Source organism: Acartia tonsa, chromosome 4 (genome assembly GCF_053477335.1).
Source record: "Acartia tonsa isolate MP-2025a chromosome 4, ASM5347733v1, whole genome shotgun sequence".
Lineage (NCBI taxonomy): Eukaryota > Metazoa > Arthropoda > Copepoda > Calanoida > Acartiidae > Acartia > Acartia tonsa.
In genome coordinates, this window is record NC_137263.1 from 36,256,374 (window position 1) to 36,281,246 (window position 24,873).

Genomic DNA, 24,873 nt, shown 5'->3' on the forward strand with positions numbered 1-24,873 from the left:
GGGGCAACAAAGTACAATATTATAAGCGAAGCAACTCTATAATCAAGTCCTAAAAATGTAAGTATGTCCATAAACATTATTCTGTATCAAGTAGTTTTTCAACAAATTTACTTCGACTCTTATACTTTTATATTCTGATTATTAAGTTCTGACACTATACAAGTGTTAATGTCCGTTTGTCCTACCGTTACAGTGCTTCGCTTTTATGTATGTTGTCATCCTTGTTTATCTATGTAAGGCTAAGGAAACTCTAACTCCAAGGCTAGCAACCCTCTTATTTATTTTAATCAAAGCTAAAAATTTCTATGAAAACTAACCTTACTATCAGAAATATTTCTGGCTACAGCCAAATAATTTAAATGTTGAAGAGCAGCTTCGCTACAAGAAATGCTGGACATGTACGTCACGCTTATGATTGTGAAATAATATTTTATAATTATAATATTGTGCAAATTAGTTTTTGCTATTCGTATTTGCTTATCGCATAATATGACAAACATTCAAGAGTAGGGGAGTGTATAATATTCAATGTTTTAATATATTTGAATATTGCATTATGTGGGTATCTTTTGTGTTTTAACCTCTATAACTGGCCCCAAATGCTTACTTTTGGTATACATAAACATGACCTATAGTTTACAGTGCGTTGCGGAGCCGTTTGATTTTGGTGCGGCTCCGGTTCCGCGGAGCCGCATTTGAAGATAGCGGCTCCGGCTCCGGATTTGGCTCCGACTCCAACCTAAAATCAAGAAAAACTCATGATTTTTTTCGCCAAGTCTATTTTTTATAAAAATGGACTTGAAAAACGACGCAACAGAGTTACAAAATTAAAATTAATAAAAATCTCTTATTTTAGCTAACCCGGAACCGTAGCCGTTTTTTAACGAAAATAACGGCTCCGGCTCCAGCAAAATATGGCGGCTCCCGGCTCCGGCTCCACAACACTGGTTTACACAAATAAAACATAATTTTAAATCAATAAAAAAAAACTGAAAGATTGTCGTAGATTCTGAAACAATATTATGAGCGTATCTCCAATGTTGCTGAAGAGTGATTTTCTAGCAAGTTTTGACTATATTTGTCCCCCTTTGCAATGAAAAAAAATATACTTCTACTACAGGAGGGAGGATCTAATCCTATAACTAACCTATCCTTGCCCAACCCAATCAATAGAAAGATTTTTCTAATTATCTAAATTTCTATTTTTAGCGCATTTACTTAAACGTCAAAATGATCTAATAATGCAAATATCGCTTGGGTTGTTACAAATATTCTGTTTTGTTTTCATTCATTTAAAAAAGAGTAAAACAAATATAATTTACAAATGTATTATTTTTTCTAATAGTAATTTCTATTATTTGTTGCTTTTTTAAAAATATAGTTGCTATAACTGACAAAATATCGACTAATATTTTTTACTATTAGTATTTTTTGTCGAGTTATTTTTATTTAGTTTAGATTAAGAAACATTATTGAACTTTGATATTCAATGTCATACTTTTATGTTGTAATTCCATCAACATATGACTGTCATTACAATACCATTTTTAGTAAAGCTTTTTATGGTACATATACCATTTAATTACTAAATGTTAATGAAGGACCAAATCTAGATGCATGGCGTACACAGGATTTTCTTAGGTGGTATAAACCTTGAGAGGCTGATAAAACGGAGAAGGTAGACTTTCACAATTTAAATTTCAAGAGCGAACGTCACCCCTACATCCACATACTTTACGATAATGGCTACCAATCTAAAAAGATTTGATCTCCAATTTTAATAACAACCCTAAAGTCTGAAATATCTGCATAAGCCTAATATTTTTAATGCACTAATAAGGTCCAAAGTCAGACAAAAGGTAAAGGTCTACCGCCGTTTTATATTGGTGATTCAAAAAGTACAAAAATATTAAAGTACACTTACAAGAAGGATCTTAATAGATAAGACAATGGTCCATGAACAATAACATATGATTTAAATAATTAGATAGCATAAGAGAACATGTTTAAAAACTTTGCTTACTAGTATAATCTATATTCCAATATCCCCTCCCTGACTTACATGGACGAACATATTCTAGTTCTAATTAATTTTTGGCTTTTTGTAGAACCAACTATTTGCAAGCAAAAAAGTCTTGTTTGCTTAGAATTAAAGTTTGTATTACGTGATTTTATTTTAATTGGATAAAATTCATATTAAACTATGTTATTTAACCCTATTCCAGGGGGTCTCAAGAAAATCCTTGTTAAGGGGGGGGGGGGTCATTTGACAATTTTAACCTACAAAACAACGTAGCTAGAAATTAAAAATCAGGATAATTGAAGCCCCCGAAAATAAAATAGGGTTAAATAATGCATGATGTATATCCTTTAATGTTGGATCACTGTGGATTGCTCGTTTTACAATTTGAATATAAGTTAGGTTAGGTTAGTTAAAACTTCCTGAATTATTAATTATAACAATGGACAATAAATAAATGAACCCCCAAATTATGATCAAAGTTATTGGTGGAAAGGTTTGGGCACTATAAACCAACGAATGGCGGAATGTGTTAACGTAGAGGTTAGGATATTTTACAGCCAAATGTATGCTACTTATGAAAATAAAGAGAAAGGCAGAAAAATTAAGAAATTATGCCATACAAATAAAATGAAAATTAATTAAAAATTGCACTCTTTTGTTGACCGTTACAGACAGACGGACAGAAAATGCATATAAAATATAAATAAATAATGATTCAACTATATTTATACATTAAACGCATAAATAAACGGATAGGTACCAAGGCCTTGATATTTTTCTTTTTGAAAAAAGCTATTTTTTAACCGTTTTGATTACATTCAATAAAATATTCCTTTTAATTTTTCCAGGCCTTTAGTTTTGACATATCAATGAAACAATTTGTAATATAATGTACTGAGAGGGGGGACTTTGAATTACGCTGGTCCGCAAAGACTTAGAAACGTGCTCTCTCTTTTGTTGGCTAAATTGTTTGAAGAAATCTTGATTGATTGGTACAAACTAGAAGTGTTCAAACTTTTCATAAAAGTTACTCTATTACTAGGGTATGTTTTAGTGTCTGTCAGACTTGAAGTCTAACTGTAAATCTGACAAAACACTGCACGCCACAGGTATAAAGTCACTTTTTAAACTGTACTCACGGAGGGAGGGAACTATGGCAGATTAATTAATGTACACCCCAATCTTCCCACTAATCGACCTCCCCCTGCATCCCTGGGATATGTGTACGTGTATGACTTGATAAAAACATCAATTTATTTACTCAGAAGTTATTTCTAATCACGAAACGTAAAATCGCTTTGCCAGTGACAGGGAGGGACCAATAGTATGTTATTTTAATTTATTTTAGTCAAATGGTTGTAGTATATACGTGTATATTATTACAGGGGATAAACTGAAGACAGTTTTGGTTGCCATTTTCTCTGTCATTTATTCGTCAGTTAATTCCTCCAGAAGGAGGGGATGTATGGGGTAAAGGAGAGAATCATTATTTTATACAGCTATGTGTTTCACTTAATAATCGAGAACATGAAAATCTGGTGTATGAACCAAGTAATAATGAATCCATATTTATTCATGTATCGATATTATAACAGTAGCGCATTTTTTAAAAATCTTGTAATTTTACTAGAAGCCGACAGAACGTTAGGGTCTTCAGTTATAAGTATCTTATTTCGCCGCCTTTTTTTAGAGGGTGAGGTGGTTGCCTTACTCCGCCATCGACATAACTAAAAAGATAATGAATTATTTAAACAAATTTAAATCTTCGATTATCTATCCCTAGTCCGATGGTTTGGCTTGCACAGAATTCAGCTGTCAAACATTGAATTTATTCATTGATTGATTGAATTCAAGTAACTGTGAATTGTTTAGGATAACGACTGATTACTGTCCGAAAATATCAATTTTGTGTATTTGTGATCTGACTAGGAGTATGACTTAGACGTTTTAAGCCATTTAAAATATATTGAGGCCTTGCAATTTATCTTTCTTCTCTAATTGTCACTAGCTTGTTATAGCAGCAATTAGTCCCTAGTTCCTGACTCCCGGATTTGGACATTGGACTGAAAATTTTACTGGTAACCATAATCATCAAATTAGTAATCATATTTTTTTATTCGTTGTTCATTGTGTATTATTATTATTCATGGATGATTGGTTGATTCAAACAAGAAGTGTTCAAACTTTTCAACCAATAATATAATCTAGAAAATGGGTAATTTCTGTTTGTCATCACATTTATCGTTTATTACCATATCCCTTATTGCTTGTTTCACAACTTAGTTGAATTGTCCGGAAATTGCCGCAAAATAGTTTTTTAAATATCAACTTGAAACAACACTAGGGTTCATAGAAAACAGTAAAAAATTCAATTTTTTAGCTAATAAATAAGGCTTAAGATAGATTATATCTGACCTTCTGTGTTCAATTGTCGGGGGATTTGTTTGGAATGAAATAGAAAAGATTGCATCGTTTGTATGACTCATCAATCACTAACGAAAGATGGTCTAAGATTATACTAGAATTTGAAAAAGGGGGGGGGGTTCGTATATCGACAACCCCCCCCCCCCCCCCAAATAGTGATTATTTGAGTCCCCCGAATAAGATAAAATAGCTATTCCTAAAATTAAATTAAAAGAAGAAACACCTATAACCGTTTGACTACTGAAGATCAATTATTTTTATTTTCTTCAACTCATGTTCACTTCTTTAACTTATTAGAAAAATTAATTGCATTTATGCCTCTCTCACCCACCAGCCCCCCCCCCCCCCCCCCCAATAAAAAAATATGTATACATATCTATAATACAAAGTAGCTTGATGTCTGTCCGTCTGTCTGTCTGTCTGTCCCTTAAGATCTCTGTAACCACTGAACCGATCGGATTCTACTCTTCAGGGAATATACCTACTGGTCCTGTGGTGGTTTTAGGCTATTTTCTTGGGGGGTGGGACACCCCCAACCCCCCAAAAAATAAAAAAAATCCAACCCCCCAAATTTTTTGTTTTACATTTTTTGTAAAATCTCAGTAACTGCTGATCAAATTGGGCTCTACCCTTCTGGGAATATACCTACTGGTCCTCTGGTGTTTTAAGCTATTTTCTTGGGGGGTGGGACACCCCAACCCCCCCAAAAATAAAAAAATCCCCACTTCCAAATTTTTTTATTTTTTATTTTTTTAAAACAAAAACCAGTAATTGGGGTGGGGGAACCCCACTGCAACATTGGGCGAAGCTCCCATGAATCCCCCCCCCCAAAAAAAAAAAATCAAAATATTTTTTTTTTAATTTTAATTTTTGTGTATGCGAACAACCTAGGTCTAATTTTTACGAATTGAAATTTTTGTGTATACGGCAAACAACCTGGGTTTAATTTGTACAAATTAAAATTTTTGTACTTAAAGCGCACAACCTGGGTTTAATTTTACCACAGAGTAATTAAACAAAGAATAATTTTTTGAATATTTCTATTAAGGAGGGTTGACTTCCCAAAACTATATAGAGCGAAGCCCCTAGAGGCTAGGGGCGAAGCCGCTAGTATATATATATACAAATATGATTGACATTAAAATTAAAAACTTGTCTTTGAAATGATCTGTCTACTACATAGTTTATAATTTTTAGCATCTGTAATTGCAAACCAACAAATTCATACATAATTATGCAGTTTAGACGGTCTTTACCTGAGCCGATTGAATAATTTATTCAAATTTGCATGGTAAAAAGTAAAGACATAAAATGAAACGAACAAAGTGTGCTAAGTTTATAGAACAATTTATGTGTTGTAATAACTTCTTGAATTGTTATAGCAAATACATATTCTAATATGCAATTTTAGATCCTAGCCTAAGCTTTATACAATAATCTTTTTAGATTTGAATGGTAATAAGTAAAGACGTAGCAAAATGAAACAAGCAAAAAGTTCTTAGTTGTATAGAATATTATTTGCTAGGCAATACTATTTTTATATACTAGCAGCTACGCCTCTAGAGGCTACTAGGGGCAATTGAGATCAATTTTAAAAAAAAATTTAAAAATTGTGGGCGTGGGAGTTATTTTTTCTAGGGGATGTTTCTCATGGGAGGTTGGAGATAACCTACCCCCTAATAGTTTTAAAAATTTCTTGGACCTATAAGAGGCTTCCCTGTAAAGAAGAACCCTGTCGGTTGAGCGGTTAGCGAGATCCTTCGCTACGAACAAAAAAGCTCATTACTTTTATAATAGGATAAACAAATACATACAACTGCATTTACTTATATGCAGTTTAAAGTGCTGTTAGGTTTACATATAAAATGATATAATATAATATAACTTACAGGTTGGATAATCTTAGCCTAAGGTGTATAGAAAAATATATGCGTTTCGATGGTCCTACTTAAACTAAGCTGTTAAGAATTATTTTTGCATGGTAATAACAAAGTTAAATGTTCAGAGATATCTAAGGTGTATAGAATAATCTTTGCATGATGATTACATAGTTAAATAGGTTGTAACAGTCGTTGTAAAAAAGTAGTGCCTACTTTTTAAGTGGGTGTTGCAGTTTTTTAGCAAAAATAATCTAAATTCATAGAGCAAGATCTATATTTATAGATTTGCCTTGAAGGAAAGATACGTTGGTTACTTTTTGTTATACTAAATTGAGTTGATGAGCGAAGCTTCTTTACAAGTGTGGTTGTTATTTTGTTCTTTATTTTTATTAAATTTAAATGATTAAAGTTTACTCTATTTATAAACTGTTGAAAAAGCTTCACTTTGATTGAACATTATAGTTCTAGTTTAATTATCTAATGTATTGCTACTCAAAATGAGGTTATGCGAAATATCACTAGGGCTTACAACATGTTAAACAGTTTTCAACAACAAAGGAAAAAATCTAAAGGGTATTTTTTTCTTTTTTGTAGGCCTCGCATCCACTCTAACTCAAAAGTCTTCAGCTACGAAAGCATTAAAGTCATCTATGTATGCTCCCGACTTTGATCATATCCGTTGTTTTACCAATAGCGATCAAAATCCCCCCCCCCCTCCGCTCCCCCTCCGATATGTGTGAATTCATTTCCGCGTAATTTAAAATACTTTTTTTTTGTGTTGCATAATCACAACAAAACACATCATAACAGATAAATTACTAGAATTGTCTAATAATTGGAGTAAAGCTAAAAGCAAGGAGTAGTTTGTGCTGTTGTAATATTTTGCGGTTTTGATAGTTTGCTACATATGATATATGTGCGTCAGTGAATGGACACCAAGATGTACTTGTTGCTGTTAATGATTCATTTATCTTTGTATCTTATGTTTTACTGTCCCTGCTAATCAAAATTTAATGCAGGGTTCAAGGGATAGGCCAATTCAAGATTTTTTTGTTGTAATAGCAGCATGAAAGTAGCGTAATTTTGCCCAGTTTTTTTTCATTAAAATTTCGCTAACTTCTGAACCAATTGAGTTTTGCATTTCAGTGAAGCATTCCATAGGTAATGGGATAGTTATAGGCTATTTTAATCTAAGGTTTAATCTAAGTCTTCGATTTTTTTAGGCCTGATGCTAGGGGCACAACAACCAATCATTATAATTGCGTTATATAACAAAGCAATGACCACATTTATAAATTCCCATTGGTCGATAATAAAATTAAATGTTCAAATGCTTCTAAATTTGACAGAAATCAATAATTCCCTTGAAATGTTTGTGAAATATATATAATAAGATTATCTTCTATTTGCCTATACCTGCATCTCAACAACAACTATAACAGTTACTACAAGCTATCTTGAGTATAATAGTTATTGACAGTGGATGTAAAAAATGAACCTATCATCAGGGAGTAAGGGAGGGGGAAATGGATCGAATATTCAATCTTTAGGAGTCTCAGACTTTGGGGACTGGCTTAAAGGGAATGTGCAAGAATTTAGCAGTTTCTGACTGAGTTTGGGGACTTGCGCAAGAAATGCCGTTACTCACTATGTTAGTTTGAATATATATAGTTTTGCAGACAGAGAGTAGTTCAAATATAAATACACGGCCCCCCTCCCATACTATATTTCACTCCCTTCATCCCCACCTCCTTTTTAAAAGTAGACGAGAAAGGGAAATGGAGAAGGGAGGTGGGGGAAATAAACAGGATAAAAAGGGGCAGGAAGGCGTGCGGGTCATATACTTGCCCATCCAGCTACACGCCTGCCTGCCCCTTTTTCTCGTGTTCACATCACTTGCCCCCAAATCTCTTTTCTCTTTCCCTGTCATCTGAATAGATCCAAGGAGATATTTCTAGTAATAAATTACAGAATGGTTATGTCAGTCTGTAATACTGGTAATCTTATTTTCAAATGATTGCTTTTTTTCTTGGAACTTTTTTCTTAGTTTATGGTTTTCTAGATTTAATCAACAATCACTTTACAATTTCCACCATATTTTCGGGATTATTCTGGTTTTCATGGCCTTTCTTCAAAAACTCTTAAATTGAATTAATTGCCCATTGTCCCCTCCCTTACTCCCTGACCTATCATACTTATTGAAAATTCTTTCAATTTCTTTCATGTTAATTTATATTCATTTTTTAGGTATGTTAATTATTCTGGTTAGAAGAAATAAAATTCAAATATTTGTGTTCTTTTATCATCGATGATTAAATATCGAGATGTTTTGTTTGTCCAAAGCAGGTTTTACTCTATTTTTTATATCTAAATAAAACGTAGCACGATTTAGAACATATAGAACGATTGGTAGATGTGGCTTTGCGAATGTATTGTCGTGTCTCTTGGGAGAACTAACGAAAATCAACCGACCATTACGCCGTCTTTATGACTTGTATAAAGACTTTTTTATATCAAGTTTTTTAACATGGACAAAGGAGAATACTTCTGAAGAAAAATGTTTTTTTTTCAAACTTTAGGCCAGTCTAATCAAATGGTTTTTTTAAGTATCTCTGAGTGCAATAGATAAATAATGAAGCAAACAATACCGATTTTTTAGGTGTTTAATAGTATTTCTTTAAATGCACTATCCTTTCTCCCTGTTTTTTTATAGCATGCGTGTGCATTAATTTGATTATAATGATGCTGCCTTAAATTTTATTTTTAGGGGTTTTTAAATGGGTTAATAACATGTACTAATTGTATTATAAACATAAAGGCTGTAAAACAGGGGGAAAAGTTGCAATATTATAATGGAAAATTATGTCACAAAGTAGCGCAGCAATTACAAGTCAAATAATTTTTATGAAAACGAATTTAAGGTCAAAGTGAGTAGCTCATTAAGGAGGGAGGGGAAATTGGACTGTGTATTGTGCTTAACCTCAAAAGTTATAAACCTGTATCGCTATTTGTTGGCTTTAAACTTTGAGTGTTCTTATTAATATCTTGATTGGGTTGTATAAAACAACAGTGTACAGACTGTGTGGATAAGTAGTTTATTTATAGAACTAAGAAGTTTAGAAACTCTAAAAAGGTTAACATTTGAATTTACTTCTGCTAATTCAAAATAACATTTATTGTGTTAGTGGAATGCCTTGGTCATTACCCAGCAAAGTTAGGACTTTCAGACAATGGTTTGGCAAACAAATGGTATATTAAATGTACAGTATAATCATTGATGGAAAACTTTTTACACTAAAGATGTGTACCAACCCATCAAGATTTAGTTTAGGTACCCAAAGTTATGCAGTCAACAAATAAGTTAATGTGTTTGTAAAACTTTGGGTACCAGCTTTTTATTTCAGTCCATTGCCCCTTCCTCCCTGAAAACACTTCTCCGTAAAATGTAAAATTATTTTTCCAATTTCGACATTGAAAATGTAAGAATTTATTTTTTTCTAAAACTGTTTATTCATTATTTCTTTGAAAATTTGCATTTTAAATGGTCAACTTAAACAAAACAACTAGAATGATTTATATCCAGAATTAACTCAACAATCCACAGAAAAACCCATTTTGTAGATGCATATGAACTGCACCTTTTCTAAAGCCAAGACATTACTCATATTACAGAATCATGTAAAATCTTCTGATATAACACGGTTTGGGTCCAGAATCGTACCACATCACATATCACATACAAAAGGGAAATATAATTTATAATGTACTTCTTGAATATGGATTTAAAAGCTTTTGTCCGTTATTAGTTTTTGTTCAAAAATATTATTTTCAAGTGAAGACAAACAATTACGTCACATTTACGAACGGACATACGGACACACGAACGTTTGGAAATATAGAGTAGCTGCGAAACTGAAAAAGAAAACAAACCTTGAAAATTGGAATTTAAGTCTACGCCAATAAATAGATTTTTAAACAGTCACATTGTTTGTATATAGTTACCACAGATCTTAAGACAATGTATGACAGATATATGTACACTAGGATGGGCCCATTTCCCCCTTTTTAGTAGCGAAGCTACTCTATAATTCACTATGTCCGTCCGTCCGTCAGTCCGTCCGTCCGTCAGTCCGTCCGTCCGTCAGTCCGTAACGCTATGGGGGAAATGGGATTTACTCAGCTCCCATAAAAGATAGAATGCTGAAATTTTTTGACAACATTCCCATCAAAAAGGAGCACAATTAAGTATAAAACATCGATGGCGGTTGGACCGCTTTTTAGCAGGTTTTAGGCTATTTTTGTATTTTTCACATTTTTCTCAATATCTTCTGTGTTTATGGTCCGATTTTCGAAATTTTTTCAGTTAAAGATATCAAAATTAAATTTCCCGTCATTTGAAGAAAACAACAATGTCGGTCAGACTGCCTTTTTGCAGGTTTTTGGCTATTTTTATATTTTCACATTTCCCCCCATATCTTTGGTGTTTATGGTCCGATTTTCGAAATTTTTTCAGTTAAAGATATCAAAATTAAATTTCCTGTCGTTTGAAGAAAACAACAATGACAGTCAGACTGCCTTTTTGCAGGTTTTAGGCTATTTTTTATATTTTTCAAATTTTCCTCATATCTTTGGTGTTTATGGTCCGATTTTCAAAATTTTTTCAGTTAAAGTTATCAAAACAAATTTTCCGTCATTTGAAGAAAACAACAATGACGGTCAGACTGCCTTCTTGCAGGTTTTTGGCTATTTTTAAATTTTTCACATTTTTACCCGTATCTTTGGTGTTTATAGTCCAATTTTCATAAATTTTTCAGTTAAAGATATTAAAATTAAATTTCTGGCGTTTTAAGAAAAGAAACAATGGCGGCAGGTTTTTGGCTATTTTTATATGTTGATATATTTCCCCATATCTTTGGCATTTTTAGTCCAATTTTAAAACTTTTTTGCATTAACAGTTTCAAAATATTTTTTCCCATTGTTATGTGCATCTAGTATGTAATTTACTTTAACCATCTTTATCATACAAAATAAAACAAGGTTTCATGTTTATTTTCTCCAATAAATCTATTATTGATTTTAATAAATTAACTTTAAATTTACTTCTACGTATTCCCATCCACAATTTTTGTGCTTCGCTACTTATGGATGTTGTCATCCTTGTTTTAGATTTTACTGTTATCATAAGTTGTGGAAGTCATATATATGTATGAAAAGCCCCATTCAAGTTTCAAAAGTGACTTGGCTCTTATGGCTGCCGGCGCGCGGGGGGTATAAAAAGTGCCCACCCCCTTATAAAACCAAAAAATAAAATTCCTTCAAATACAGGCATGTTGCATATCAAAATGACCGCATTGAAATGCTGATTTCGAATTTGAAAAGCGTTTTGAAAAATATTGCTCCTAGTTCGAATAAGATCTCATTAAGTACCTAAAAATAGCTGATTTGGTAAAAATTTTTCATTTTTGTAGGTTATTTGAAAATCATTTCAGACTGAATCAATATTTTTTTAAACGGTTTTCAGATCTGTAATCAGCATTTCAATGCAGCCATTTTGATATGCAACATGACTGTGTTTGAAGGAATTTCAATTTTTGGTTTTATAGGGGGCGGGCACATTTTATACCCCCCGCTCGCCCGTTGTTTGTGGATTAAAAAACCTCTTTCAAGTTTCACAGGTTTTTATACTGGCCCAGTAACCCTTGCCAATGTCTACTAATGTGAAATTCCAAAATCGACCCACACCCTCAATTATGTTAACAAAATTACCCCTTCTGTATTTTTTCATATTAAGATTTCATAATAAGTCTCCAAAGATTTTAAGACAAGAAAGTAGTGGTGGATCATTATTAGGGAGGGGTAGGTTTCTCAACTTTCCCATCACATAGCCTAAAATCATGAATATTTCATGAATAGCAGAACTCAATTTTAGACTTGATATTGGAGAAATTTTAATCTTCACCAAGAGACGGACAGACATCATCACCCTGTGAGGCTTTCCCTACATTAACAATTAACTTTACCTAATCTAAAAATAGCAAAAATTATTAATTTATAATTCGAGGAATATTGCCGAAGTTTTAAAGCACAAATAAATGCATCTAGAGTTTGTGTAGTTACTTCAGCTGTAGAAGCGTAGCTTCTTAATATCTCATTAAAACACATACCTTCACCTTTTTACTAAACATTTATATTTTCTTCAGCTATTTTAGTTACATTAAAGTTTATTTTCCTTTATCTCTTTTTTTTATAAATATTGTATCTCATTTTCTCAATTTTTATCTTTTTCATATTTTTTCTCTTTTTTCTTTTCATTCTTCTTATCTCCATTTCTCTATTTCTATTTCTTTCTCTCCCTAGCTCTCTTATTCTGTTCGTGTTATTTTCAAATGACACCGCCCTACTTTTAAAATCATTGTCCTTGGTAATTAACCAGCATAAACATTCTTCAAATTCTTAGCAAGACCACAAGTAATAGGATGTTTGTTGAAAACAACAACAAAAAATGGTCATATAATTAGCGAGGGAGAGGAATATGGGTATTAAATGAATTTGTAAAAGCATTAAAAAAATAGAACAAAATCTGAATTTAACAATTTTCAAAGATATATTAATTGGCTGTTTTCTTTTAATTTAATTCATGCTTTTTTGATGGTTTTTCAGCCTATACGTAACAAAATTAATTCTTTTATTTTATTTATTTTACAGAAAATGTTATTTTTAATTGTTTCCTTAACTTAATTAAAATAAGAAATCTATATGAATACATCATAAAAAAAAATAAAAACAGCCTGGACTAGTTTTTTTTTTATTTAAATGGTTAAGCATCGTATCTTGGCTGACATATTATATTCTTTCTATAATCAGATTTAATTAGCCTAAGATTAAAGCGTAAATATGACCAAAATTAAGCTTGCACATTTAATGAATAATTTAAAAACTTGGACATTTAAGCAACGCATCAAAACCATAATTTCAAAATATTAAGGGTAGAAATAGAACAATAAACTACTATGTATTTCATATGGAAATATCCAAAAATATGTGAGAAGAAGGACAAAAATTAGAGACTAAAGTTTATTAAACAAATTCGGTGGTTTCACTCAAAGTGCATATTGAGCACTGATAACACATATACATATTTTCTTAATAACATTTCCAGTATGGCTTCGAAACCGATTAAAATTCGCAGGATTAGAACAGGTTCAGCCATACTGAAATATCATGCATAGCATCATATTTCCATGCATATTAAAATAATAATCTAAAAATTAATGCCAGATTTTTGTACCTTTCGGTTTTAATCTTATAATTTTTCATTTTATTATCCTCAGAAAGCGGTCTATAATACGTTGCAATATTTTACTTTTATCAAGAGGAAGAACAATTACAAAAATCTTAGTGACAGTGTAAATTAATAAGGGAACCAGTCACTTGTACAAAAGCTACTCATCTAAAAATTAATGAAAGGATAATGCTAAAAGACAAAGTACAAAGTTACTAAATGATGCTTCATGGCTTTAGGGACAGTCAAATTTTAAATATATTTAAGAAGTTTTCTCTAACTTATTTCTACTAAAAATAATAAAGATTATTTCAACACGACCCCGAATTCGATTAGTTACCACTGGATAAAAACCGCTTCTGAATCGTGCTAATAAAACTCATGTATCAAATGGCTGGTCCAACAAAATCTAACCATCTTTTTGTTACATGCGGATATCTGACTGTAATACCATACGATAGATGTATACTGTAACAGTTAACCGCGGATACTTTAATGAAAAATGATTTGGATAGATTCTTTTTTTGGTTCCTTTATTCGTGAGTGATGTTAATCTTACTCATTCTTTTGGCTTCTAACAAATGTTCTTTGCATTTCTCCATGGATAAGGGATGTGCACTTTAAGACATAAATCAAAATGTCACTAAAATATACTCATTGTATCGCTTATTTTTACAATTTTGTATGTTATTTATGAATCTTAATTCATAAGATAAAGTGATGTACATTTCAAATTATGTTATCTAAATTCCTCCTCTGTAGATTAAAATTAATGGTGGAAAAGGTTGGTCAACCCAATAAGATTTTTATTAAACGACAACGTATTATTAATGTTCCCTTCCTTCGACTATAATTTGTCATTAGGGTAACGTTATGTCGATATGTCAGCAATTGTTAGTTTTCTGATCGAAATTAAGGCGACACGGTACAATGTTTAAGCGAAGCGTCTCTAGAATAGTCTTACAATTCTGCATTCAAGTAAAATTGCAAGAGATTTTCATCCAATTTTATTCACAGTACCTCTAAATGTGATATTTTGATCTTCCTGACTTTCCATAAATGTTATGTTCGTTCGCCTGACTGTCAAATTTGAGATCCGTTTGCTATAAAGTTGTAATCCTTGTTCTTGTATTTTTTGCATTTTTAAATCATAAATAGATTAAATTAAATAAAACGTGTTTAAGATTAGTTATTTGTATCGAATCTACTCTTTCGTAGGTTTGTCGGTCATTTGAATCTAAAGATGGTGTAATTTCGTTTATCATCATTAGGGCTGTACATAAATTTATCGTCCATTGTCGCACTCTCACACGTCATGTAATTTTGAAAGTAAGAGTCTCATACTACCCTAGATTCCTTCCAAGCATTGATGTTTTGACATATTATTCAAATAATGTTCTATGAAATATTATATTCGTCGATTTCTAAATCACAGAAAAGCCCCAACCCTGTTGGGCACTTTTCTGCGACCTCTAACCCTTTATTTTGTTCGCAATATAACATAGCCTGAAAACTAAAAATCCTCCCACCATTTTTAATAAATCTCACACCTCTTAAATACAAAAATTATCTCATGATGTTTTTGGATACCAATAAATAAAATTGATATAACCAATGAACAGTTATAAAAATAGTAGTAAATTTGTTGTCTAAAAAAATTCTTATCTGCAGTAATTATAAAGTGTATGATCCCTCGGATAAAAGGATAGGTAAGTGGAAAAATTTATTTCTAATTATTCCAGAGAGTAGTTACGCTAAATTCTACTAAATAACCCAAAAAAAGTGAAAATTTGAATTAATAAAATATGATACATATTTTTTCAGTATGGCTCTTAACATATTAATCTAGCTGATATTAATCAGTTTTGAATTCCTTCTAAAAAATATTACCCCATTTGTAGATTAAAATCACTACAACACATTTTGTTTTAATCAACTAATTAAAATAAACAATTAGAGAATATGATTGTACCCATTTTTGTACCAGCATAATTTAAAGTCCAATGGCCTTTCCCTCCCAGTGATTTATCAAGATTTTAAAAATGATATACGTATCCCTGTACCTCTGCAATGAACTGGACTAAACTATAGCCTGGGGATAGCCAATTAAACAATATTTTTTCACCAGAAATCAAGGTTACATGGATTTTTAACTAATTTACAAATTTTGTCTTTGGTACTCAGGAAGCTATATATAGAATTTGGTGAGTCTTGCTATTTTGCGAAGGATATAAAGTTAATATAATGAGCCTGGGGTTGGCCCCATCCTCAAAGTAGTCTGTACAACCCCTCCCCCTGACACACAAAAAAAAATATTTCTAATATAATGTTAGGGTCTAATCCCTATTTTCAAATCAAGTGGCGTTTAATGAACCTAATCCAAACAAATTTTGGAAAGATAATCAAAATCAATAAAATTTCTTCAATGCATATCCTTTTATTTTGTAAACTTGACCAGTAGCTCAAAATAGTATACATAGTATATAGTTGGTAACTGCAAAATTTTAAGAAATTGAGACATACAAGTCAAATTCGGACACCAAAACAGAACTAGAATAAAAATTTAAAAATTAAGATTAAGATTTTCACAAGAATGACCCATAAAAAGCCTCCTTCTGAAAAAGTTTCAAATTTTGCATGTTAAACTAGTGGCATTGCCTCTAGAAGCACTTTATGATGTGGGGTGGGGATTCTACTCTCCACTTTTTTCTAAGGGCGACATGTCTTGCCTTTTCCCAAAAAAGGACCTAAAAGAAGCCTTACTGTAAATGTTCAGCTGTTTGCGATAACATTCGCTACACACGCAGAGACTGGCGGACATCCTGTTATTTTTATGTAAGGATTAATGTTTTTCTTTTGGTTCATCATATGTCCCAATTTAGCCAGCACTGCTGTAGTTAATACAGTATATAATTAGATGAACTGAAATTAGTTTCCGAATGTGAACACATTTTCCGAGGTGTTTCCCAATCCTATCTCAATATTTGCTACTAGCTAAAAAACCTTCAAACTTAAAAAAAAATCAAAATTTGAATGTATTAACGATTTATACATTATACATTCAAAGTTTTAATTTTTCAAATTTTGATTTTTTTTTTAAAGTTTGAATGTTTTTTAGCTAGTAGCAAACAATGATGTGTCTACTAGATATTTTAAATATTAACTATTCTAAACCCTAAACGTATCGTATTTCGAGTAAATTTGGAAGGGAATTTAGACATATGAAAATATTGAAATTGGGGAATATTTATATACGTGTGCAAGAATTCTATTTCAAAAATAGGATATTAATTCCCCTCTCCCTTCGTTCAAAAATACATCCCTATTTCTATTTTTCTAAATATTCAAATTTCTTAATATTTATATACGAAGTACTTGGTAAATAAATAGAAGATTTTGAAAAATAATAAATTTTTACGTTTTATATTTCTATTTCGAAATAAATCACGCAATCTTAAATTAAGTATGTTCGTTAAACAATTCCGAAATAAAATTTACTAGATATATTAGACTTTTAGGTTCTTTCTATGAAATTAATGTGATGACATAATTTCCTTACTCCAAAAAGTCTACCTGTTAAGAATACGACATTTTAGACGTCTTACTTTTTTCATTGCTTTTTTTACAGGGTAAAATAAAAATTCTTCCTAATATTAAAAAAGGATAATTTTGCATTACGTAAAAAAAGTATATAACGATAATGAAATATATTAAAGTTAACTTATAATAGTTTGTAATTGTATTTGTAACAATATATTTATAGATTCCCTGTTATTTGATATCATCCGTTTCCGGTGTATGCTGTTATATCAGGGATAAATATATACACAAAAATTCCTCCAACAAATTTTTATTATTTACCGTGGTCAAAACATATTAAAAAATCTTATTTTAAAAAATGTAAATATAACGAAATAAATTATATTGAAGTTTCTAATTACCCATGTACATTTCTACCTCGTGCACCTCGTGCACACACACACAGTTCTTCAGTCCTTATTTGAATTTCAGAGTGTATTGACACGTCATACTACGCGTTAGTTAGATACAAAGAAAAGTGAAAAATAATAAAAAATTTAATATTCAATGTGAAAACTTCAAATGGAATTATATTAATACAATAAAATAAAGTGATAAATATTATTTGCATAGTTATAAAAAAAAAGAAGAAAGAAACAAAGTCTTAGTCAAGTGTCAACACAAGAAGATCTAATTCTGTACTGTCGTCCGAAAAAAATTATTGTAGTCTATTGTTTTGAGTGAATGTCATAAGAGTACATACACGTCAAAATAATAGGCTATGTTTTCTATTTCGGAAGGCAGTACACATAATCATTTACTGTATATTAAGGTAAGGATTTTGTAATAATTTGTAAATATAAAGTGATAAGTCTGTTCGTTATAACTTAATTATTCTTATTTTGCCTTTTGGTAATTTCAATTTTAAACGCACAGATTTTATACTGTGAATAATTCGGCAAGCTCCATACTTTGTTTTTAATTATGTTTATTTTTTATTTTTTTATATCGTTCCAAAATTACAAAGTATCGGGTGTGTTTTATCGATAAGTCTTACCTAAAAATATTGAATCCCTGTGTTCGAAAAGAATTTCCGTGCATTTTTTTACGTCGTTCAGAACGGCTCGGCTCCACATTAGTTAAAAGTGAGTTTTTACAGTAATAATATGATTTAACGGTCTATTTCCTTAAATTAAACTTAAAAACCATATGTTACCAAATATACACACATCCGCAGCCGTATTTCTAGATTCGGCTCCGCGTTTTTTTGCGTTGAAACTCGGTTTTAAATGTACGCTCATATTAAACCTGATTATCAAGCTGTTTTTAAACAAATTTACTTACAATTTTGCTTAGACTCTTATATATTCGCATTCTGATAATTCAGTTCTGACATTAATGTCCGTATTTTTTTTACATTTTAACAACAAATTTTTATGTGACCTAATTATCCGATTGGTCTGATTTTTGGTTTACTGATGTTTGAATGTACAATAATATAAGCGAAGCGGCAAGTACGCATTTTTATTTTTTTCCATCACCCTTTAATTGAAATTCAAATTTATTTTTGGATATTTAGTATTTACTTTCATTTGATGTCCAACTTATTTACTCTAGAACCTCGAGCAAGAGACCATCCACGCATAAAGACACAAGACAAGTATGATTTGAGTAATGTTTTTGGCTTCGCTACTTATTGATTATTCATCCTTGTTAAATTAAATAACAATACTGCAAAAAAAAAAATATATCAATAAACAGTTTTTTGGGTTTTATTACAACATTTATTTTATAATGGTAATGATACAGATATTTAAAAAACACAAAATTATTTCATTAAATTATTTGTTTTACTTTACTTCTACTTTATTTCTTTCCAACATAATTAATATGATAAACATATTTACAAAAATTATTTCACTTTTCCAGTTCCTTGGTTGCTGTCTTCTTGGTAACTTTTACCTGCCTATCCCAAAATGCTTGGGACTTCTTGGGGACTAGCTTGTTCATCTTCAAGAACATGATGGCGTGGATGGTTTCTTTCTCTAGGTTATACCGCCTCGATGAGTAAACTAATTTGAGGTGTGAGAAAATTCTCTCACACCTCGCATTAGAAACAGGTAAGTTGTTGAAGTTGGTCATCAAACTGACAAGTCCAGGTGGATAACATATCTTCTCTGCAACATGTTCATACCTGGCAGTAAGCATCCTGTGGGTTGCGGTCATTGCTCCTTGTTTGTACAGTTTCTGGCGTTCTTCAACATCGAAATCCTTGGACTTAGATTTTTTGACTTTCGCAATTTCCTCCTTTATCTTAGCGACTTCACGTTGGTAACCGTATGTCAAGGCATGCAACTTGGATTCTTCTATGTTATTCCAATCCTTCAGCCCAGCTTTCAGGTGTTTCTTCATGACGTCCAGGGGATCCTTCTGTTTGTCACGTTGTTCTTTCTTTTTCTTCTTGGCTGCTGCTTGAGCCTGAATTTGTTTGAACTCTTGTTGTTTGTTCCAAAACATCTTTTGGATGGGTGTCATCATGCCTGTAATACATAAATATAATTAATAAAAATGATAATTGAATTATTTAACTAATGTTATTATTATTATCTATTTTAATTAATATTGTATATCTTTACCTGTGGGAGGTGCAGTTTCTGGAGATTCGTACTCGTCAGCTTCGGAATCCTCATTGTCGGCATCCGCATTAGCTCTACGCAGGTCGGCCTCTTCATCTGCCTTTTCTTCAGGACTTAGGTTGGCTCTCAGTGAGATTCGGTGTAGCCGTTCACCCAACAACCTACAATTTTTGGGTGCTTGTTGTAAAATTGTTTTTGCTTCATCCTGTGTCACCGTAAAGCTTTGTGTGCCACTCGCAATCATTTCCAAATGACTGCGTGACAGGGGGTGTAGGTAGAGACAGACTTGCCATCCTGCATTAGTACGGACAATCTTGTTAACTCTCAGGTGAAGAAACTTGAATACACGTCTAGCGAATAAGTTGCCAGGCATACTTGTCCGTAGGGTAAAGAACACCGTATCCAGCATGGTGAACATCTGGACGATTGTGGCCTCATGGGCTTGTGCAGGAATTGTCAGCATGGTATCCACACACTCCAACACTTCCAGGACTTCTCTGAGGGCAAGAACCTGGTCAGGTGTTGGCCACAGATTGTCAAACTTCTTGTTGACTAAAATAAAAATTAAAAATTAAAAATTAATTCTATTGATATATACAGTTCTAATTTTTAATTAAGGGAACGAGAGAAGAAATAATTTATTTAGTTTAAATTTTAATAAACTTCTATTTGTTACCTTTCTCTTTTGTTTAATTAAGGGACAGAGAGAAATTTAAATTGGTAATTTTGTTTGTTTTAAATTGTTGTTTAAATTATAATTAACTTTTTTGGGTTTACCTTTCTGATCCTGCACGGATTTTTTCACCTTCTGAAGTAGTTGTTTGTTGTCAAACAACTCTAAGAACCGCTTTATCATGTTCATTCTGGAGCTCCATCTCGTCTCCACGTATCTGGTAAGCATACGTTGTCCACTCTCTACCAAAATGCGACGCAGCTTCTTGTTATTCATAATTTTACTGACCAGCTTTGCCAGGTTAATTATGGTTCTGTTGTACCCCTTCCCTTTCTAAAAAAATATAATATTTGTTAATTTTCACGTTTTTGTATAATTTATTATTTAACTTTTTAAGTTACTGTATAAGTTATTTAGTTGGTTCTATTAATCATTTAATTAATTTACTTACAACTTTGGCAGCCTGCTTCAACGCCAACTCCACTTGGTGGTTGAGGCAAACACCTCCCACTATAAGTCCACATTTCTGCTCATCACATTTCATTGTTCTTTGGATGTTCTCTTCTATTAGTTTCCCGAAATTTGTGATTGCTGAAAAGAAATAATTTAATAAATTAATATAATTTAGTTAAATGCATTTCGTGAAACTACCCCTGTAAATCATTAAATGTAATTCATTGAATTTTTTGGGAATGAATTTAATTTAACTTTACTTACCCTCTCTTTGTTGTGGATCTTTGATGGCGATGGACCTGTAGAAAATCGCACTTGATATGCCGCCATCGCCGCCATCGCCTTGTCTTGTTCCTGCCAGGGTTTCTTCATCTCCATCCTGACCCTCACCTTCGGCTTCTACAACACCATCCTCAACCTCATCTAAATCTTCTATAAACATATCCAACGGGATTTCATCTTCACTATCAGCCTCAGGTGTGTCTTCCTTATCACTATCATCATCACTGACTCCCTCATGGTTCATGAAACTTGTATACTCTGTGGGGGTTTTCCCGTGCTCTTCATTGAGTATCTTGACGGACTAAAGAATGAAAAATAAATTAATGATTTACTTTCTAATGGTATTGTTTTATAATATTAATTCTCGTATTCATTCAAATATTCATCTAAAAAAACTGGTTTTATCTTACAATTGTACATTTTACATCCGCGGAAAGCCATTTAAAATACGATGCGAGAAAAAACTATTAAATAGTTATGATTTTATAATTATAATTTATAATTTTTCATTACCTTTACACAGTTGGCAGCCGAGTCGGATGTGGAGCTGAGAAGTTGATAATGCTCAAGCCCAAACCTTTTCAACAGTTCTTCGAAATATTCGTAGATGCTGCGGCCGGAAGCATCGGGTTTAGGCATCTAAACATAAGTAATTAATCAAATTATCATTTAGGTATTTGTGGTCATTCTAAATTTCTAAGAATTAATTTTAAACTTATACCTGTTCACAGGCGAGCAACAATTCTTTGGGACCGTCTGCATCGGTATAGTTTGCAGTTACTGAAAAATTAGTAATTCTTTTATATTATTCATTCATAATAGTTTACTTTACTTTATTTAATTCAGGTTATGTAGCTGCTGCAGTTGTAATTGCATTAATAAATAATAATAGTTTATTTATTTTATTTAGGTTACCTGCAATGAAGTCGGTGTGGTGAACATTGCCGAAGTCGAAGGAAAGGTGCAAACCTGCGGAAACAAAGATAATATTGATTATTTAAAATAATTAAATATTAACATTTTTTCCGCAGGTGTGCACCTTTCCTTCGATTTCGGCAATGTACACACCCGCGGAAGTGAAGATAATTTAAATTAATTATTTGTTATTTCTTTCAGATTTTGAAATTATTTAGTAATGTTTTAGTTTATAAATTATAATACTTAATAGTTAATAGTTATTAATACCTTTATTTTCTAAAATCTTCTTGAAGGATTCCATGTAATACTTGTGCTGCCCCTGCAGCCAGTTATGAAGCTGTTTGCTGGTGGGTGCATCCTGCTTCTTGCCTTTCTCAAGTAAACCGACCTGCTTGGCGATGATATGGTCAAAGGCATTGGCATCCGTATCCTTAAAGCGAATTTTTTAAAGTTAGTATGTTTTTCAACCTATTTTTAAAAAATACACTATTCTAACTGACATGAAGATATATTTCGATTTTAGCAATCATTTTCAATTAATTTTGTTTAAAAAAATATAGGTATGAGACATTAGATAACAGCAAATATGATCAAAAATATTAAACATACATTTACCTTAAAGCGAAGGAAACTTTCATTATTAACCAGTTTTCCTGTTATGTGGCGCAGCGCTTCTAGGGCAGTGACGTATATTTTGACTTCATGGATAACTTCAGCATCTGCCTGGGCCTGTTGAAACTTCCTCTGAAAGCTGGCCAGGTTCACTCCCTTCCTATACTCTCGGTAAACATCTCTGTGGTCAATGATCCAGTGACGGCTAAACCTCCTAAACAGGTAAGCAATTAATATTATTTTTTTTAGCAAAGCTACTCTATAATTCACCTTGTCTGTCAGTATATATTTTTAATCAATGTTTATGAATACTTAATACCAGTGTTCTGGAGCCGGGAGCAGCAACATTTTTTGTGGAGCCGGATCCGGAGCCGTATTTTTTGTTAAAAACGGCTCCGGCTCCGGACTAGGTAAAAATGATTTTTTAAAGTAATATTATAATTTGGCAACGGTCTATTTCCATATAATAAACTGAAAAACTATTGTTACTTAACAAATAGACACACATCCTTCTACTTTTATATAGCTTTAATCAAATAAAAGCAAAATATTTTATATTATTTATCTTATTTTATCAAATTCAATAATGGAAAAAAATTGATATATTAATTTTAAGGTAGGAGCCGGAGCTGGAGCCGGAGCCGGGAGCCGTATTTCCAAATACGGCTCCCCGGAGCCGGAGCCGCATCAAAATTATACGGCTCCGGCACGTTGCGTTAATACATCATGTTATTTTATGTCAACTTAATATTATTACCTAAGAAGGTTAGTTTCTTGCAGTATAAATCTCTCTAATGGTTTTCCCTCTTTGGGGTATTCTTTCACGTGGTATGTGCCATCCCAGGTATGGAAGTTACAGTATTTGCACCCCCGCCCCCACGGGGTCTTATTCTGACCCTTTCCAGGGTAGTTGGGGATCATGTAAGCATGATCTTCAAGCACTTTAACCAAGTAGACATAAACCTGAAGTAATTTTAATTTTATTAAACATTTTATTTAATAATCTCACACCTGTAACTCTTTTTTTAGTTGTGTTCCTTTCTTGACTTTTAGTTTTGCTTTCAAAAAGTGTCACTTTTGCCCCCCCCCCCCCCTCTACATTTTATTATTATTTTTAGTATTTATGTTTGTACCTTATCACCATTACTATATGTTATCCTCTTCCCATCAAGGCGGTCATAGAGCGAGTGTGTGTCCCCTTGTACTGTACCCACGCAGTCTAGGTAATCAATAGAACAGTTAATTTAATATATTATAGGTAAAGTAAAACAAACTAGTATTCTAGAAATTTATGTATTTACGGTTGAGATTGTATGGTTATTAATTATAAATATAATATAATGTATTTTATTTAAGTACAGACAAATAGACATCCTGTCAATTAAATTTTTAATGTTACTACCTATGTTATTGATATTAATTATACTAATTTAAGCTTACCTTTGATGAACATATGTTCCGTACTGTCACTGTTCATCTTGGGTTTATTCTTGGATCCTTTTGTACGGCCACCTCTCCCTTTTGGCTTTTCTCCAGCTGGGGATGACTGTGCTGAAGAAGGTGTGTCTCCAGCTGGTGTTGTAGGTGTGGCTGCGGCTTTAGGTTTGGCTGCGGCTTTAGGTGTGGCTGTTGTACTTGTACGGCCACCTCTCCCTTTTGGCTTTTCTCCAGCTGGGGATGACTGTGCTGAAGAAGGTGTGTCTCCAGCTGCGGCTTTAGGTGTGGCTGTTGTACTTGTAGGTGATGGAGACGGCGGCGGCGTTACGTTGAGTGGGCGCATTGGTGATGTATCTGGTGTTGTTTGTGAAGCTGGTTGTGGGCTTGCTGGTTTTGACCTTAAAATAATTAATTAATATTATTTTTCCCTTGCCCTCTGGACAAAATATAAAAATTATTTGGCTACTTGTTTTTTTTACCTCGATTGGGGAGAAGGTTTTGGGGGTGAAGTTGGATTTTCAGGTTCTGGGCTGTCAGGTTTTGACCTTAAAAAAATAGCCTATTATTTTAATTATTAATTAATATTATTTTTCCCTTGCCCTCTGGACAAAATATAAAAATTATTTGGCTACTTGTTTTTTTTACCTCGATTGGGGAGAAGGTTTGGGGGGTGAAGTTGGATTTTCAGGTTCTGGGCTGTCAGGTTTTGACCTTAAAAAAATAGCCTATTATTT

The 24,873-nt window shown here is 32.4% G+C and overlaps 3 protein-coding genes across 6 annotated transcripts in view; 1 reads left to right on the top strand and 2 right to left on the bottom strand.

Annotated features, from left to right (window-relative positions):
* The window catches only part of LOC145317003 (kinesin light chain 1-like), a 158,864-nt gene that overhangs the window by 41,402 nt on the left and 92,589 nt on the right, over positions 1–24,873 (top strand). The gene's annotated exons all lie outside the window — the stretch shown is intronic.
* LOC145317000 (uncharacterized) lies at positions 17,290–20,092 on the bottom strand. The gene is made up of 2 exons (XM_080157854.1): positions 19,765–20,092; positions 17,290–19,668 (listed from the first exon to the last, which is right to left on the bottom strand). The coding sequence occupies exons 1-2, from the start codon at positions 20,006–20,008 to the stop codon at positions 19,046–19,048; spliced, it is 867 nt and encodes a 288-aa protein (XP_080013980.1). The 5' UTR covers positions 20,009–20,092; the 3' UTR covers positions 17,290–19,045.
* Positions 22,363–24,853, bottom strand: LOC145317001 (uncharacterized). Of its 2 annotated transcripts, none has more exons than XM_080157855.1 (5): positions 24,785–24,853; positions 24,143–24,537; positions 23,836–23,921; positions 23,460–23,665; positions 22,363–22,916 (listed from the first exon to the last, which is right to left on the bottom strand). In XM_080157855.1, the coding sequence occupies exons 2-5, from the start codon at positions 24,480–24,482 to the stop codon at positions 22,661–22,663; spliced, it is 888 nt and encodes a 295-aa protein (XP_080013981.1). In that variant the 5' UTR covers positions 24,483–24,537; positions 24,785–24,853; the 3' UTR covers positions 22,363–22,660. The 2 variants fall into 2 exon arrangements, with proteins under 2 accessions (XP_080013981.1, XP_080013982.1); XM_080157856.1 differs by lacking the exon at positions 24,785–24,853 and adding an exon at positions 24,619–24,774 and having other exon boundaries at positions 22,364–22,916.

Bases quoted from the DNA above. Each gene is read 5' to 3' on its own strand.
- LOC145317000 (XM_080157854.1), bottom strand. From the start codon at position 20,008: ATGATTGCGAGTGGCACACAAAGCTTTACGGTGACACAGGATGAAGCA. The intron at 19,669-19,764 runs GTAAAGATATAC...TATGTATTACAG, and splicing joins AGAAACTGCACCTCCCACAG to GCATGATGACACCCATCCAA.
- LOC145317001 (XM_080157855.1), bottom strand. From the start codon at position 24,482: ATGCGCCCACTCAACGTAACGCCGCCGCCGTCTCCATCACCTACAAGT. The intron at 23,922-24,142 runs GTAAGCTTAAAT...TTGATTACCTAG, and splicing joins GGAACATATGTTCATCAAAG to ACTGCGTGGGTACAGTACAA. The intron at 23,666-23,835 runs GTACAAACATAA...AAATTACTTCAG, and splicing joins CATATAGTAATGGTGATAAG to GTTTATGTCTACTTGGTTAA.